The following is an 18,383-nucleotide window of genomic DNA, read 5'->3' as shown; positions in this document are numbered from 1 at the left end:
TACTTTAAAATGAAAGGTGCAAAGTTTTGTTAAACACGGAAAGCGTCGCTGTTCACCAGTGAAAAGCATTAGTTTGTGATGTAATAGTCTCCATGGCAGCTGCGTCACAGGGACGAGGGGAGCATTGTGATATGGACAGCTCTATGGTGCTGAAACTACCACGTTTGAACGGATCATTTGAAACACAACCTGGCACTTATTAGAAACAGTCGTTGTGTTGTCTGATTCAATATTTTCACTGTTCAATTGTATGTTTTGGAATTGCTTCACACTGGGAGTAAAGCAAACTATTTATAACAATGGATTCGCGTATTAATGGACAGTCCTGGAGAAGGTACGTCTCGGCCTTTATTCTTCTCTCTGCAGCCATGAATACGGCGTCTGCTGTTACTCACTATTCTATTCCCGAGGAAATGGAGGAAGGATCCGTTGTTGCTAATTTAGCTGCTGATTTGGGACTAGATATGAAAACCTTGAGCAAACGCAAGATGCGGTTAGATGTCATCGCCGGTAAGAAATATCTTGACGTGAACAAAGAGACGGGGGAGCTGTATATTGTTGAAAATATGGACAGGGAATACCTCTGTAGTTCTAAAACAGCTACAACTTGTTTTCTAAAAATGGAGGTAATCATTGAAAATCCAGTTCGGATATTTAACATAGAATTGGAAATCGTTGATATAAATGACAACGCGCCACGTTTTCGTAGAGATATCATAAACCTAGATATTTCTGAATCGACCCCAGCCGGGGAGCGTTTTTCTCTAAGCAATGCAATTGACCCCGATGTGGGCACGAATTCTGTAAAAACGTACCACATCAGTGAAAGTGATCATTTTGATATTGAAATTCAGACCGGAAGGGATGGATCGAAGTTTGCCGATTTGATACTGAAAAAGGCTTTAAACCGAGAGGAGCACGCCGTTCATAACCTAATACTCACCGCTGTAGATGGTGGAGTCCCCGCGCGCTCTGGTACAGCCAACATAATTGTTCGTGTCCTGGACACAAATGATAATGCCCCTCAGTTTGACAAAGATTCATATAATATAAATATAATGGAAAACTCTCCAATCGGAAGCCTTGTGGTTAAATTGAATGCAACAGACTTAGATGAGGGAACCAATTCGGTAATAGTATATTCATATAGTTTGTATACATCAGAGAAAACACATGAAACGTTCAGTTTAAACCCTAATAACGGAGAAATAACGGTGAAAGAAATGATCAATTATGAAGACTTCAGGATATATGATATGGAAGTCATAGCAACTGATAAGGGGACCAACTCGTTGTCAGGTCAGTGTAAAATAACTATTCTAGTGACGGATATGAATGACAATCATCCTGAAATATCAATCAAATCATATCAAAGTCCCATAAAGGAGGATATAGCCGTAGACACGGTGATAGCAGTTGTCAGTGTCAGCGATAAAGATTCAGGGGAAAATGGTATTGTCGATATCCATATTGCGGATGAATTACCTTTTTCACTAAGAGAGAATTCCGATAACTATTATGAGTTAGTAGTATCAGAACCTCTCGACCGTGAGAAGGTCCCAGAATATGACATAACTTTTACCGTAACAGACAGGGGTTCCCCTCCGCTATCTGACAATGAAACGATGACTTTAGAACTACTAGACGTTAACGACAACGTTCCACAGTTCCCCCAGTCGTTCTACACTATGCCCGTTATGGAGAATAACGCGCCTGGGGCCTTGCTAAGTTCCCTCACTGCGTTTGATCCAGACCTCCATGAAAACCAGTATCTAGTTTATTTCATCATAGAGAAGGAGATAGTGAACACCTCCATTTCCATGCTGTTTTCCATCAATCCGGAGAACGGTAATCTTTACGCACTAAAGACGTTTGACTATGAGATAGAGAAAGAGTTCCTTTTCCACATTGAGGCCAGAGACTCTGGTGTTCCTCCGCTCAGCAGTAATGTGACTGTCCACATCATCATTGTTGATCAGAACGACAACACCCCGGTCATAGTCTCTCCGTGGCGCGTGCACGGCTCCGTGGTGGAGGAAAAGATTCCCAGATCCACCGATAAAGGATCCCTGGTCTCCAAGGTGATAGCCATAGACACGGACTCGGTCCAGAACTCTCGGATTACATACCAGTTTCTACAGGTTACTGACGCCACCTTGTTCAGTCTGGACCAATACAATGGAGATATCCGGACCATGAGAATGTTCAGTTACAGAGATCCGCGTCATCAACGGCTGGTTGTCATCGCCAAGGACAACGGAGAACCTGCTCTGTCTGCTACAGTTACCATCAAGCTGTCAACAGTGGAGACTGCCGTTAAAGCCTACTCTGACATGACTGAAGTGCCTCTAGAATATGACATATTTTCAGACTTAAACCTGTATTTGGTGATCGGCTTGGGCTCGGTGTCCTTTCTGTTATTGATCACCATATTGGTCACCTGTGTGCTGAAGTGTCAGAAACCGATGCCCAGCAAAGCGGCTCCTCCTAGTAGGAACAGCGTGATCAGTGATAGGAACTCAACCATCGCAGATTCCACTCTGGTCTCCAACGATGCCTACTGGTACAGTATGTTTCTAGCAGAGACCAGGAAAGGAAAGCTGGTAGTCAGACAGCCTGTGCCAAAGGCGGGCTCCAGATACATTGTGTCCAGTTTACCCAGGAGCACTGGCCTGACAGAGACCAGCGAATCAGCAGCCTCTACTCTGCAGGTAAGAAGGACCTCCACCTCTGAATGACCTCCACAGCAAAGCACAATGCAACAACAATATGACTGAGTCACTGCAATTTTAGAAAAAGGGTTCCAAAAGGGTTCTTCAGATATTCCCATAGGAGAACCCTTTTTGGATCCAGGTAGAACCCTTTTGGTTTCCATGTAGAACCCTCTTTGGAAAGGGTTCTACATGGTACCGAAAATGATTCTACCTGGAACCCAAATGGTTTTACCTGGAACCAAAACTAGTTCTTCAAAGGATTCTCCTATGGGGAATGCCAAATAACCCTTTTAGGTTCTCCAGTGCCACCTGAAAGTATTCAGACCCCCTTACGTAACAGCCTTGTTCCTAAATATATATTTTTAATTTCCTCATCAATCTACACACAATACGCAATAATTATCACGGCTCAGGCTAAGACCCAGATGTAGACACAGGAGGTGGAGAGTGTGAGTCTCAGAGTTTATTAGTTCAAGGAGCAGGCAGTCGGTAGGTCGTAATCCAAATCAGAGTCAGGCAGGTACTGGACGGCAGGCAGGATTAGGGTCAGGACAGGCAGAAAGGTCAGAACTGGGAAGACTAGGAAAAACAAAAAGTAGAGCATAGGAACCACAGGAACATGCTGGTAAGACTTGACAAGACGAACTGGCAACGGACAAACAGAAAACGCATGTATAAATACACATGAGGTAATGGGAAACACCTGGTGGGGGTTGGAGCCAATAACAAGACAGGTGAAACAGATCAGGGTGTGACAGTCTCCCCCCCCACCCCACCCAGGAGCACCGCCTGATGTCCTACCCGGTGACATACCTGGTTGACCGCGTTGTCGACGGCGGAAGTCCGAGATGAGGGCTGGGTCTAGGATATTCCTGGTGGGGACCCAACACCTCTCCTCCGGGCCAGTCAACCAGGTACTGGAATCCCCTGCCCTGCGGTCGAACACTCAGGAGTTGCCAAACTGTGTATGCCATATGGCCATCAATGAGACGGGGGAGAGGGGTGGGCCTGGAAACAGGAGACAAAGGGCTGTGAGACAGGGGTTTCATTCTAGATACATGGAAAGTTGGATGTATACGGAGGGTGCGGGGCAACAGAAGGATCTTAGAGATGGGGAAAAGGTCAATAAAATGGGGGGAAAGTTTACGGAACTCCACCCGGAGGGGCAGATCCCGAGTGGAAAGTCATACCCTTTTCCCAAGACGGTAGCGGGAGGCAGGGATCTGTTGGCGGTCCGCCTGTCATCGATACCTGGAGGTGGTCTTGAGAAGAGCGGCCTGGGCTCTCTTCCAGATACAGCAACGGACAAACATCTGGGCAGAAGGTATGTCAGTCTTAATTTTCTTGCTCTGGGAAGGGCGGGGCTGATATCCCAGGGAACTCTTAAAAGTCGAGAGACCAGTATCAGAACAGGGAAGGGTGCTGCAGGCATAATCCACCTACACGAATTGCTGGCTCCAGGTGGGATTGGTGGAGACGAGGCAACAAAGAGTCGTCTCCAGGTCCTGATTGTCTCGCTTCCGACTGGTCGTTAAAATGGGGATGGATGAAAACCAGAAGACAGGCTGGCCGACTACCCAATGAGGGTGCAGAACGCCTTCCAGAACCGGGATGAGAACTCCGTGATTAGAGACAATGTCGTCCGGAAGTTCATGGATCCGTAAGAAGTGCTGCACCATGAGCTGGGCCATCTCCTTAGCTGAGGGCAACTTAGCGTGGCTTTGGAAAACCTATCCACCACCGTAAGGATGGTGGTGTTGCCATCTGACGGAGGGAGAATTGTGATGAAGTCCAAGGATATATGGGACCAGTGGCGGTGAGGGACAGGGAGTGGTTGAAGGAGGACAGCTGGAGTTTTCCCCTGGAGTCTTGTTCTGCGCACACACAGTGCAGGCGGCAACGGACGAGGAGATGTCAGGAACCATGGCGGGCCACCAAAAATGTTGTTGGATGAAAGCCAAGGTTCGATGGGAGCCAGGATGACAAGTGAGTGTGGAAACAAACATCCAGTTGGCTGGGAACACTGCGTCTTGCGGTGCAGGAAGTAGGGAGGATGGTCTCGGGGTCAGATGGTGTAGTAGCAGGGCTGTACAGACTTGAAAGTGTGTCAGGCTTCACATTCTTGGACCCCGGGCGGTAGGAGATAGTCCTTTTTATTCACTCATTTCCTTTTCCCTATCTCGCCTGCCTGGAGTTGAGGTGGTTCCTCTCAGCGGGGTTAAGACAATGGGAAAGGAAGGCGCCGGGATGCAGCTTCTGGTACTGGGCAGAACGCTGGGATAGGACAGCCCCCAGTCTGACGTCCAAGGTGTCGACCTCCACCACGAACTGACGGGATGGGTCCGGATGGATTAAGATGGACGCTGTAGTGAATCACTGCTTGAGGTCTCAGAACGTCCGGTCAGCTGTTGGAGACCATATGAACGGAAGTTTCCGTCACATTTCTTTCTAAGAGTATGTGCCCTAAAACAGAGGTTCCCAAACTCTTTTACTCGGGGCCCAAACATTGGGGAATATCCTGCATCCCCCCCCACGCACGCCAAGTCTATTTCTACGGGCACAAGCACAGTTCATGACACAAACTGTTCACACCCCTCTTGTTCCTGAAAATAATTTAGCAGCTTATTTCCTGCAATTCTATACATTTTATCATTGGGTTACAACAATATCTATATTTTTGGGGCATACAATATATCTCTATATTTGTATTATTTATTTTATACAGTCTTTTTTGCTCATCTTTATCAAGGGTGCTGTTATGGACATGACTGTATTGGCAACGCATACGCCTCCAGTTCCACAACAAGCAAAGTAGCGTGAACCCAGTGAAGTTGTTGGGAAGTTACAGTAATGAGAGAGCATCACCAAATGTTCATTAGAACCACACTACTGTGTAAGAACAACAAGTAAATCCAAGATGGCATCGTGAATAACACAAATATAATACTTTGGGCAAAAGTTCTGTTTATTTCTGAGAAGAAGCAATGATGATTTTATAAAATACTGTTCAATAACAGCATCTTGGAAAATTACTGAAACTTAAAATGTGTAAGATCAAATTTGATCATGTTTTTGGCATCATATAACCTATTCACACAAACTTGTTGCCTACTGTTTACCCAGTTATACCGTATACAAAGTGTCAGGTGTTGAGAGGGCAGGTGTTACATTTCCACCTTCCACCACATTAACAGTCTAAAAACAGGTCCCCTTCTGCCAGGTAATCAGGCCTAGTTCCTTTATCTCTGAAATTCAGTCATCTGTTATGAATTCATATTTTCTCCCTCCAGCACCTCAACAAACAGCTGCAGCACCTGCTGGGGAAAAGGCCTCTCTAATTTGGTCTGACAGGTTGAATGGCGTGTGGCTTATGTTTCACCGCACTGACAGTGCCTGCATACTGCATCCTTGTAGAGCTAACACACCGTGATGGAGATTACACAGCGCCAGCAGCAATGTTGTTTATATATGGTACAGCCTACAAGACAATGAGGCAGAAACCCCTTGAGCTTTCAAAACAAACAAGGTTACGGTTTCACATTAGACTTCCTGTCCTTTATGAGTCTAGATGGACCAAATGGCTTCCTCTCATTATTGACATCACATGATCTATTCTAATTCGGTATTTGTTTATAGACTTTCATTTCATCAAATATCTCCATCCCCTGATTTAAAATGCATCAGAATAACCCCCCCCCCCCTCTCTCTCCCAGTGAGCCCAGTCAAGCTGAACGCCTCAATGAGGCCACTCCCTCCTCCATGCTGCAGAGGTTGTCTCTCCTCCTCTTACGTCACTCAGTAGGGAAGAGAGAGCAGGAGGAGGTCTGCAGCAAGAGAGGGGTCAGGGTTGTAGTGAACTTGTTTTGCTGTGCACCACTCTCTCTATACCTAATAATGTGCACTGTCATTTCTCAAATTCCAGCCTTAGCCTATCCAACTCATGTTACCCTTTTCAGGTTGCCATGAGATTTTTCCTTCTACCCTGTTTTGTCTGTTTTGAGCTGTAGGCTATATATTTTTGAAATATTGACTTTCCCCAAGATTTATCAGATAATCGCTTCAGTAGAAATGGAGTGATTAATATGACAAAATGAGAGTATAGCCATAGGCCATAACCATGCATACAGAAAGATTCCTTGTGTTCTGCAATGTCTTGACAATTGAAATGCTTCTTTCTTTTCTCCCTGTTCTTAAGTACCCTAAATGAGGGAAGTCCACTGTGCAGCTGGAGGTATGGAGGAGTCTCACTCAACCGCCCCGGGAACCCTTTTTAAATGACCTTACAGAAATGATGTGTTTTCTTTTTCGTGTCTGGTTTTGTTTCAGTGGAGTTCTTCTCGTTCTGTGTCTTTCCCCTCTCGTTAAGAGGAGCGGTGGTTTTGATCACAAATGTCACTCTGGTGATACCCCTGCCCCGTTCCTAATGGCTTCATCCATGAAAAGCACCAGATTGGGTCTGTCCAGCATCAACCTTTTGCCCCTTTTTAACAGAACCTCATCCCCAAACTAGCCAATGCTGCCCATGTTAGACTCTTATCCTCAAGGCTCCTCCTATTGGGCCTGTCTCAGCGCTGACTACATAATAATATCCTCCTCCTATTGGGCCTGTCTCAGCGCTGACTACATAATAATATCCTCCTCCTATTGGGCCTGTCTCAGCTCTGACTACATAATAATATCCTCCTCCTATTGGGCCTGTCTCAGCGCTGACTACATAATAATATCCTCCTCCTATTGGGCCTGTCTCAGCGCTGACTACATAATAATATCCTCCTCCTATTGGGCCTGTCTCAGCTCTGACTACATAATAATATCCTCCTCCTATTGGGCCTGTCTCAGCTCTGACTACATAATAATATCCTCCTCCTATTGGGCCTGTCTCAGCTCTGACTACATAATAATATCCTCCTCCTATTGGGCCTGTCTCAGCACTGACTACATAATAATATCCTCCTCCTATTGGGCCTGTCTCAGCACTGACTACATAATGATATCCTCCTCCTATTGGGCCTGTCTCAGCTCTGACTACATAATAATATCCTCCTCCTATTGGGCCTGTCTCAGCTCTGACTACATAATAATATCCTCCTCCTATTGGGCCTGTCTCAGCTCTGACTACATAATGATATCCTCCTCCTATTGGGCCTGTCTCAGCGCTGACTACATAATAATATCCTCCTCCTATTGGGCCTGTCTCAGCTCTGACTACATAATAATATCCTCCTCCTATTGGGCCTGTCTCAGCACTGACTACATAATGATATCCTCCTCCTATTGGGCCTGTCTCAGCTCTGACTACATAATAATATCCTCCTCCTATTGGGCCTGTCTCAGCACTGTCTACATAATGATATCCTCCTCCTATTGGGCCTGTCTCAGCTCTGACTACATAATAATATCCTCCTCCTATTGGGCCTGTCTCAGCGCTGACTACATAATAATATCCTCCTCCTATTGGGCCTGTCTCAGCTCTGACTACATAATAATATCCTCCTCCTATTGGGCCTGTCTCAGCGCTGACTACATAATAATATCCTCCTCCTATTGGGCCTGTCTCAGCTCTGACTACATAATAATATCCTCCTCCTATTGGGCCTGTCTCAGCTCTGACTACATAATAATATCCTCCTCCTATTGGGCCTGTCTCAGCTCTGACTACATAATAATATCCTCCTCCTATTGGGCCTGTCTCAGCTCTGACTACATAATAATATCCTCCTCCTATTGGGCCTGTCTCAGCTCTGACTACATAATGATATCCTCCTCCTATTGGGCCTGTCTCAGCGCTGACTACATAATGATATCCTCCTCCTATTGGGCCTGTCTCAGCGCTGACTACATAATAATATCCTCCTCCTATTGGGCCTGTCTCAGCTCTGACTACATAATAATATCCTCCTCCTATTGGGCCTGTCTCAGCTCTGACTACATAATAATATCCTCCTCCTATTGGGCCTGTCTCAGCTCTGACTACATAATAATATCCTCCTCCTATTGGGCCTGTCTCAGCTCTGACTACATAATGATATCCTCCTCCTATTGGGCCTGTCTCAGCGCTGACTACATAATAATATCCTCCTCCTATTGGGCCTGTCTCAGCTCTGACTACATAATGATATCCTCCTCCTATTGGGCATGTCTCAGCTCTGACTACATAATGATATCCTCCTCCTATTGGGCCTGTCTCAGCTCTGACTACATAATAATATCCTCCTCCTATTGGGCCTGTCTCAGCTCTGACTACATAATAATATCCTCCTCCTATTGGGCCTGTCTCAGCTCTGACTACATAATAATATCCTCCTCCTATTGGGCCTGTCTCAGCTCTGACTACATAATGATATCCTCCTCCTATTGGGCCTGTCTCAGCTCTGACTACATAATGATATCCTCCTCCTATTGGGCCTGTCTCAGCTCTGACTACATAATAATATCCTCCTCCTATTGGGCCTGTCTCAGCTCTGACTACATAATAATATCCTCCTCCTATTGGGCCTGTCTCAGCTCTGACTACATAATAATATCCTCCTCCTATTGGGCCTGTCTCAGCTCTGACTACATAATAATATCCTCCTCCTATTGGGCCTGTCTCAGCTCTGACTACATAATAATATCCTCCTCCTATTGGGCCTGTCTCAGCTCTGACTACATAATAATATCCTCCTCCTATTGGGCCTGTCTCAGCTCTGACTACATAATAATATCCTCCTCCTATTGGGCCTGTCTCAGCACTGACTACATAATAATATCCTCCTCCTATTGGGCCTGTCTCAGCTCTGACTACATAATGATATCCTCCTCCTATTGGGCCTGTCTCAGCTCTGACTACATAATAATATCCTCCTCCTATTGGGCCTGTCTCAGCTCTGACTACATAATAATATCCTCCTCCTATTGGGCCTGTCTCAGCTCTGACTACATAATGATATCCTCCTCCTATTGGGCCTGTCTCAGCTCTGACTACATAATAATATCCTCCTCCTATTGGGCCTGTCTCAGCACTGACTACATAATGATATCCTCCTCCTATTGGGCCTGTCTCAGCTCTGACTACATAATAATATCCTCCTCCTATTGGGCCTGTCTCAGCTCTGACTACATAATAATATCCTCCTCCTATTGGGCCTGTCTCAGCGCTGACTACATAATAATATCCTCCTCCTATTGGGCCTGTCTCAGCTCTGACTACATAATGATATCCTCCTCCTATTGGGCCTGTCTCAGCTCTGACTACATAATAATATCCTCCTCCTATTGGGCCTGTCTCAGCTCTGACTACATAATAATATCCTCCTCCTATTGGGCCTGTCTCAGCTCTGACTACATAAGCACTGACTACATAATAATATCCTCCTCCTATTGGGCCTGTCTCAGCTCTGACTACATAATGATATCCTCCTCCTATTGGGCCTGTGGGCCTGTCTCAGCTCTGACTACATAATAATATCCTCCTCCTATTGGGCCTGTCTCAGCTCTGACTACATAATAATATCCTCCTCCTATTGGGCCTGTCTCAGCTCTGACTACATAATAATATCCTCCTCCTATTGGGCCTGTCTCAGCTCTGACTACATAATAATATCCTCCTCCTATTGGGCCTGTCTCAGCTCTGACTACATAATAATATCCTCCTCCTATTGGGCCTGTCTCAGCTCTGCTGTCTCAGCTCTGACTACATAATGATATCCTCCTCCTATTGGGCCTGTCTCAGCGCTGACTACATAATAATATCCTCCTCCTATTGGGCCTGTCTCAGCTCTGACTACATAATGATATCCTCCTCCTATTGGGCATGTCTCAGCTCTGACTACATAATGATATCCTCCTCCTATTGGGCCTGTCTCAGCTCTGACTACATAATAATATCCTCCTCCTATTGGGCCTGTCTCAGCTCTGACTACATAATAATATCCTCCTCCTATTGGGCCTGTCTCAGCTCTGACTACATAATAATATCCTCCTCCTATTGGGCCTGTCTCAGCTCTGACTACATAATAATATCCTCCTCCTATTGGGCCTGTCTCAGCTCTGACTACATAATAATATCCTCCTCCTATTGGGCCTGTCTCAGCTCTGACTACATAATAATATCCTCCTCCTATTGGGCCTGTCTCAGCTCTGACTACATAATAATATCCTCCTCCTATTGGGCCTGTCTCAGCTCTGACTACATAATGATATCCTCCTCCTATTGGGCCTGTCTCAGCGCTGACTACATAATGATATCCTCCTCCTATTGGGCCTGTCTCATTGGGCCTGCGCTGACTACATAATAATATCCTCCTCCTGATTGGGCCTGTCTCAGCTCTGACTACATAATAATATCCTCCTCCTATTGGGCCTGTCTCAGCTCTGACTACATAATGATATCCTCCTCTGTCTATTGGGCCTGTCTCAGCTCTGACTACATAATAATATCCTCCTCCTATTGGGCCTGTCTCAGCTCTGACTACATAATAATATCCTCCTCCTATTGGGCCTGTCTCAGCACTGACTACATAATAATATCCTCCTCCTATTGGGCCTGTCTCAGCTCTGACTACATAATGATATCCTCCTCCTATTGGGCCTGTCTCAGCTCTGACTACATAATAATATCCTCCTCCTATTGGGCCTGTCTCAGCTCTGACTACATAATAATATCCTCCTCCTATTGGGCCTGTCTCAGCTCTGACTACATAATATATAATGGGCCTGTCTCAGCTCTCCATAATAATATTGGGCCTGTCTCAGCTCTGACTACATAATAATATCCTCCTCCTATTGGGCCTGTCTCAGCTCTGACTACATAATAATATCCTCCTCCTATTGGGCCTGTCTCAGCTCTGACTACATAATAATATCCTCCTCCTATTGGGCCTGTCTCAGCTCTGACTACATAATGATATCCTCCTCCTATTGGGCCTGTCTCAGCGTCTGACTACATAATAATATCCTCCTCCTATTGGGCCTGTCTCAGCTCTGACTACATAATGATATCCTCCTCCTATTGGGCATGTCTCAGCTCTGACTACATAATGATATCCTCCTCCTATTGGGCCTGTCTCAGCTCTGACTACATAATAATATCCTCCTCCTATTGGGCCTGTCTCAGCTCTGACTACATAATAATATCCTCCTCCTATTGGGCCTGTCTCAGCTCTGACTACATAATAATATCCTCCTCCTATTGGGCCTGTCTCAGCTCTGACTACATAATGATATCCTCCTCCTATTGGGTCTGTCTCAGCTCTGACTACATAATGATATCCTCCTCCTATTGGGCCTGTCTCAGCTCTGACTACATAATAATATCCTCCTCCTATTGGGCCTGTCTCAGCTCTGACTACATAATAATATCCTCCTCCTATTGGGCCTGTCTCAGCTCTGACTACATAATAATATCCTCCTCCTATTGGGCCTGTCTCAGCTCTGACTACATAATAATATCCTCCTCCTATTGGGCCTGTCTCAGCTCTGACTACATAATAATATCCTCCTCCTATTGGGCCTGTCTCAGCTCTGACTACATAATAATATCCTCCTCCTATTGGGCCTGTCTCAGCTCTGACTACATAATGATATCCTCCTCCTATTGGGCCTGTCTCAGCTCTGACTACATAATAATATCCTCCTCCTATTGGGCCTGTCTCAGCGCTGACTACATAATAATATCCTCCTCCTATTGGGCCTGTCTCAGCTCTGACTACATAATAATATCCTCCTCCTATTGGGCCTGTCTCAGCTCTGACTACATAATGATATCCTCCTCCTATTGGGCCTGTCTCAGCTCTGACTACATAATAATATCCTCCTCCTATTGGGCCTGTCTCAGCTCTGACTACATAATAATATCCTCCTCCTATTGGGCCTGTCTCAGCTCTGACTACATAATGATATCCTCCTCCTATTGGGCCTGTCTCAGCTCTGACTACATAATAATATCCTCCTCCTATTGGGCCTGTCTCAGCTCTGACTACATAATAATATCCTCCTCCTATTGGGCCTGTCTCAGCGCTGACTACATAATAATATCCTCCTCCTATTGGGCCTGTCTCAGCTCTGACTACATAATGATATCCTCCTCCTATTGGGCCTGTCTCAGCTCTGACTACATAATAATATCCTCCTCCCTATTGGGCCTGTCTCAGCTCTGACTACATAATAATATCCTCCTCCTATTGGGCCTGTCTCAGCTCTGACTACATAATAATATCCTCCTCCTATTGGGCCTGTCTCAGCTCTGACTACATAATAATATCCTCCTCCTATTGGGACTGTCTCAGCTCTGACTACATAATGATATCCTCCTCCTATTGGGCCTGTCTCAGCTCTGACTACATAATAATATCCTCCTCCTATTGGTGCCTGTCTCAGCTCTGACTACATAATAATATCCTCCTCCTATTGGGCCTGTCTCAGCTCTGACTACATAATAATATCCTCCTCCTATTGGGCCTGTCTCAGCTCTGACTACATAATAATATCCTCCTCCTATTGGGCCTGTCTCAGCTCTGACTACATAATAATATCCTCCTCCTATTGGGCCTGTCTCAGCTCTGACTACATAATAATATCCTCCTCCTATTGGGCCTGTCTCAGCTCTGACTACATAATGATATCCTCCTCCTATTGGGCCTGTCTCAGCTCTGACTACATAATAATATCCTCCTCCTATTGGGCCTGTCTCAGCGCTGACTACATAATAATATCCTCCTCCTATTGGGCCTGTCTCAGCTCTGACTACATAATGATATCCTCCTCCTATTGGGCCTGTCTCAGCGCTGACTACATAATAATATCCTCCTCCTATTGGGCCTGTCTCAGCTCTGACTACATAATAATATCCTCCTCCTATTGGGCCTGTCTCAGCGCTGACTACATAATAATATCCTCCTCCTATTGGGCCTGTCTCAGCTCTGACTACATAATAATATCCTCCTCCTATTGGGCCTGTCTCAGCTCTGACTACATAATGATATCCTCCTCCTATTGGGCCTGTCTCAGCGCTGACTACATAATAATATCCTCCTCCTATTGGGCCTGTCTCAGCTCTGACTACATAATGATATCCTCCTCCTATTGGGCCTGTCTCAGCTCTGACTACATAATAATATCCTCCTCCTATTGGGCCTGTCTCAGCTCTGACTACATAATGATATCCTCCTCCTATTGGGCCTGTCTCAGCTCTGACTACATAATGATATCCTGTAGCAATGCTACTATTATAATGCTGATATCTAGGTTCTGCTGCCCTAGTTTCCTAACTCTAAGGTACATTTGGTTTTTCATCTCTGGCGGAACAGTGACCTTTGGACGGTTTCCTATCAGGGAAACAAACTAATGGCATTGATTGACCTCAGAGGACATCAGACAGAGACGTTGTGATAATCATAATGCTGCTGATAATAATAATAATCTGTGATCTATTTGGCAGAAACTCTGGCTTTAGTTGTAATCCAGATTACAGAGGGGGATGGATGACGGTATGCCCTCTCTCCTGCGATTCCTTTTTTGTTTAGGGCACACACCTGTGTGTAACTTCTGATTGCAACCAGTTACTGAGCACTCAACCCTGCATCTGGCCCCCGGGTCCCGCAGAATGACAGACAAAAAAAAATGGAAATCTGACAATTGTCCGGCCCTCTCTTGCACACCACAACTGATCCCTGACTGATGCATCTCACAGCATCCTACCCCGGCCCTCCCAGGCCCTCCCTGCAACCACCACAGACACATTACAACCCAGGCTGACATACATGTTAGCATGTAGCAGAACTTCCCCCAAATCCCTAGGTTTTCCAGTAATCCTGGTTGGAAGATGATGGATTTCCTGCTTTTCCCTCTTGATTCAGGTAATCTTCCAACCTGGGATTCTGGAAAGACAGGGGATTTGGGGAAAGTTCCTGGATTTCTGCAACCCTAAACAGAACTATACTGTCCTCTGCATGTAATATTAATATGTGTTCATGTCCTTCACTCCCATCACTAATGCAGATCAGGGACATGTTCTACTGTATCTTAGACTGTTTGTTTGGTGGATTGGACTGTACTGTTTGAAGTGTGAATGATTGACTGTTTGATTGTTTGACTGACTGTTGATGAGTTCACAATAACACAATGATCCTTGTGAATTCGTCTTCACTGCGATGTGATGCCTGACCTAATTCTTTGTGCAGAGGGACAGAAAATGAAATGTATCACCCAGTTACTTAGCAACCACTCTCTCCCTCACGTAATCTTGGAGCATGGTGTACATCGATAGCCCCACCACCACCAGAATCCTCCACTCTGTCGTTCTGCCTGATGCCTTGTCAGACTGACAGACCTCGGCTGCATGAGACGTGTCATAGTCTGGCCAATCACAAGGCTGTGATTGTCCCAGATCCCTCCCACCTTTGTCTAATCCTCTTCTCTCATTCTCAGGGGTCCACCACCACCGGCAGTGGCAGCAGTTCCTCATAAGGCCCCATCCCCATTGGTCCACCAGATTTACATCAGAAGGAACCCCGCGTCCACTGATGAAAGGAACCCCCGTCCTTACCCTACTCAGCCCCCTCCCCTAAGCGACCAGGCCCATAGTGACACTTCACCTACACCCCCTTTGCCAAACAATGACTGTCATCCCAAGGACCTAAAGGACACTCTGATGGTCCCCTGCCCCCCTATCCCCCAGCCATGATCTCTATATAAGCACACACTAGCCCCAATCAACTTCAACGTCCATTCAACACACATGGTTCTGCATGGCTGTGGCCCATCACTGAGGGCCCCACACGTTTCAACTAACCACAGTGAAGAGAACATACACTAGAGAGACAGAATGCAGGAGGGTACTACAGTACATACTGCAGGAGTTCAAACAGCCACTATGAATATACAGAGACAGACATAGGAATGAGGAATTGCCTTCAAAGACTGTACCCCCTTTCCAAAAGGAAAGACCTTGGATGTTAGGTTTTTACTTAAGTATTTGTCCTTGTTCGGTCAGAGCACACGTGTGTAAATGTAGAATCAAACAAACCAGTATATCCTAAAAAGGAATTTAGAATACTTTCATCAATCCATTTATCAAACAGCAAAGAGTGAGCCCTTCTTTATCAATACTGTATATGTACGTATATCAGCCCTTTCCGTCATGTGCATGGAGATTTCAATGTAACTGCTTTGTTAGGAAATGTGTTAGATGTGGTCCGGGATATTTGAAGTGACTCACAGTGTCTACCAAGGTGTCACTCTACCATCACTGTTTATTCCGTTTTTTTTATTTTTCACTTTTCATAACAAGAGTGTCATTACAAAGAATACTGTTAGCCACTATGATGAAGTCACAATTATGACACCTCTCTGATGAAGTCACAATTATGACACCTCTCTGATGAAGTCACAATTATGACACCTCTCTGATGAAGTCACAATTATGACACCTCTCTGATGACGGTGCAATGACAAAGACACCCTTCTGACATCAAAGACTGCTGGTCTGGAGGAGGGGTCAGAGGTCATCGGCCTATGCTCTCTCCCTGCACAGCTCCTCTCACCCTCCTCCTCCACTCCAGAGCAGAGCAAACTGCACATAGTTCCCTCCTAAAAACATCCATGGTCTACCCCTATGTGAGGATGGAGGATGTCTGGGCTTTGCCAGTGAGGGGAAGTATTGGAAGTATCTGGTATCATTTTGAATTAGGCCCTATGGCAAATACAGTTTCATCCAAATATAATAAGAACATTTTTTAATATTGTTTCACTGCCTTATACGTTCGCTTTAAACCTTTATCAGTGAATAAGTTCATTTTAATCACTGAAATGAATGACTGTGTTATGTTATGTGTAATGCTGGATGTATTTGATGCCAATGCTTTAGTATTGAAGTAAACAAAGAAAACAATACACTGGCCAAATGAATCTGTTTTTAAAGTTGACATTTCTTTATTTTTAACTATGTACAAAATGTGACTGCTAAACAAAATGAAACTCCAATATGTATTTAAAATATTACTACAGTAACTACTATTCCTGCTTTTAGTTCTGATCAAGGCAAGTATATATGTGCTTTGTGTAGCCTGTAGTATCTATTGATGGTGCAATATGTAGTCAGTCTTTATGTATTGTACTGCATGCCATGTTGATCTGATGTATAAGACTATTACATTCATGATGAATTACCTCTTTGCTCTCTGGTTCTTTTAGCTCTCCAAGGTGGGCCCAGTCATCCGTAGGACACAAAAGATGCCCCTAACCGCTGATGCGAGGTCAGATATTTTTCAGATATGGTTACGGTCAAGGTTGGTAGGTATCTGATCCTGGATCTGTGGTGTAGGGGCAGCTTTTGCTAGGTCAGCTGAGCAGTTCCACAGCAGCTCATTGGTTGACATGCTAGCTACTGAAGCCTACTCAATTCAACTTTTGAAGTAACTATACATTAGCAGTTCTACCAGACTAAAGCTTCACGGTTGAACTGTTTATTTGAAATCTTTAATAAACAAATCAATAGCCTGACGCAGTGTTTCCCAAACTTGGTCCTGGGGCCCCCTGGGTGCACATTTAGTTTTTTTGCCCTAGCACTACACAACTGATTTGAATAATCAAAGCTTGATGATGAGTTGATTATTTGAATCAGCTGTGTAGTGCTAGGGCAAAAACCAGACGTGCACCCAGCGGGGCCCCAGGACCAAGTTTGGGAAACACTGGCCTAACCTGGTGGTGCTGGGGTGTAGGTGGTGATCTGTAAAACAGAAGCAACAACAGGAAAGTGATATGAAGAAAGTATTTTTAAAATGATTGAATCTCATTGGTTAATACTTTACCGATTGATGAAACGTGATAGGTGGATATGGAAGGTGTGTAAAGTGACAAAAGACTCACTCATCTTTACATTTGTGCCATTATGGCATCTGTGACAGCATGGGCAGCACCATTGAGGTTACAACCCATAGGAATCCCCACCCAGTTGACACTTGGACTACTTTAAATTGGCATGGTGGAAGGCCTCGATGGTGCATTTTGCGTCTTATCATGCGGCGTTTTGCATCCGATTATGCAAATGCATCATACAAGGCTGATTTCTGTATTTTGATAGTTACATATGTTGAAAACTTGATTGCTGACAAGCAAAAAAATTTGGGACTATGTCAACAATGGACTAATGAAAGAAATACCAAAAGATAGTTATTGGGTGGAATTTCGCTTTAAGTGACTGGTAGAAATCCATTATGGTTCATTTTTTGCTTCAACAATTTTTTTGTTTGGGGGGTTTACAGCTATAGTTAGTTTATACCACATGTACCCATAGGCTGCCCCCCCCCCCCCCCAAAAGTAAGTAATACATACAGAGAAATCATATTGATCACAAAGGATGTTTGAAATAACACATTTGGTATGTAAAGAGGTGGGCCTACTCCCCAACATGTCCAGACCTCAATTGTTCCTTGATTTCCGTAATTCTAATGAGTGTTTATGCACGCAATAAGTGGAAAACTGAACAATATCTGCCGGATATTAACCTAATTGAACTGTGAGTTCGGGCAAATGAGGAAAACAACACGATTTTATTACAAAGGTAAACAGGAACGTTGTTCATTTAGGCCAACAGTGACCAATGTGATATTGTTTCAAAACATCAATTCAGCGCAGAGAATATGTCAACAATACAGTTATCGTGATATGTCCAGGTCTGTTTATTCTGATGGC

The 18,383-nt window shown here is 44.9% G+C and overlaps 1 protein-coding gene across 1 annotated transcript; it reads left to right on the top strand.

Annotated features, from left to right (window-relative positions):
• The first annotated feature begins 9 nt into the window (after positions 1 to 9).
• Positions 10 to 16,858, top strand: LOC115121591 (protocadherin alpha-C2-like). The gene is made up of 2 exons (XM_029650701.2): positions 10 to 2,711; positions 15,120 to 16,858. Exons 1-2 carry the CDS (start codon positions 300 to 302, stop codon positions 15,156 to 15,158), a joined length of 2,451 nt encoding a protein of 816 aa, XP_029506561.2. The 5' UTR covers positions 10 to 299; the 3' UTR covers positions 15,159 to 16,858.
• The last annotated feature ends 1,525 nt before the right edge of the window (positions 16,859 to 18,383 follow it).

The sequence above is a fragment of the Oncorhynchus nerka genome, linkage group LG5 (assembly GCF_034236695.1).
Source record: "Oncorhynchus nerka isolate Pitt River linkage group LG5, Oner_Uvic_2.0, whole genome shotgun sequence".
In the NCBI taxonomy this organism is placed as follows: domain Eukaryota; kingdom Metazoa; phylum Chordata; class Actinopteri; order Salmoniformes; family Salmonidae; genus Oncorhynchus; species Oncorhynchus nerka.
The sequence above is the reverse complement of the archived record's forward strand: the minus strand, read 5'-3'. Positions and strand labels throughout refer to the sequence as shown.

Bases quoted from the DNA above. Each gene is read 5' to 3' on its own strand.
- LOC115121591 (XM_029650701.2), top strand. From the start codon at position 300: ATGGATTCGCGTATTAATGGACAGTCCTGGAGAAGGTACGTCTCGGCC. The intron at 2,712-15,119 runs GTAAGAAGGACC...TCTCATTCTCAG, and splicing joins CAGCAGCCTCTACTCTGCAG to GGGTCCACCACCACCGGCAG.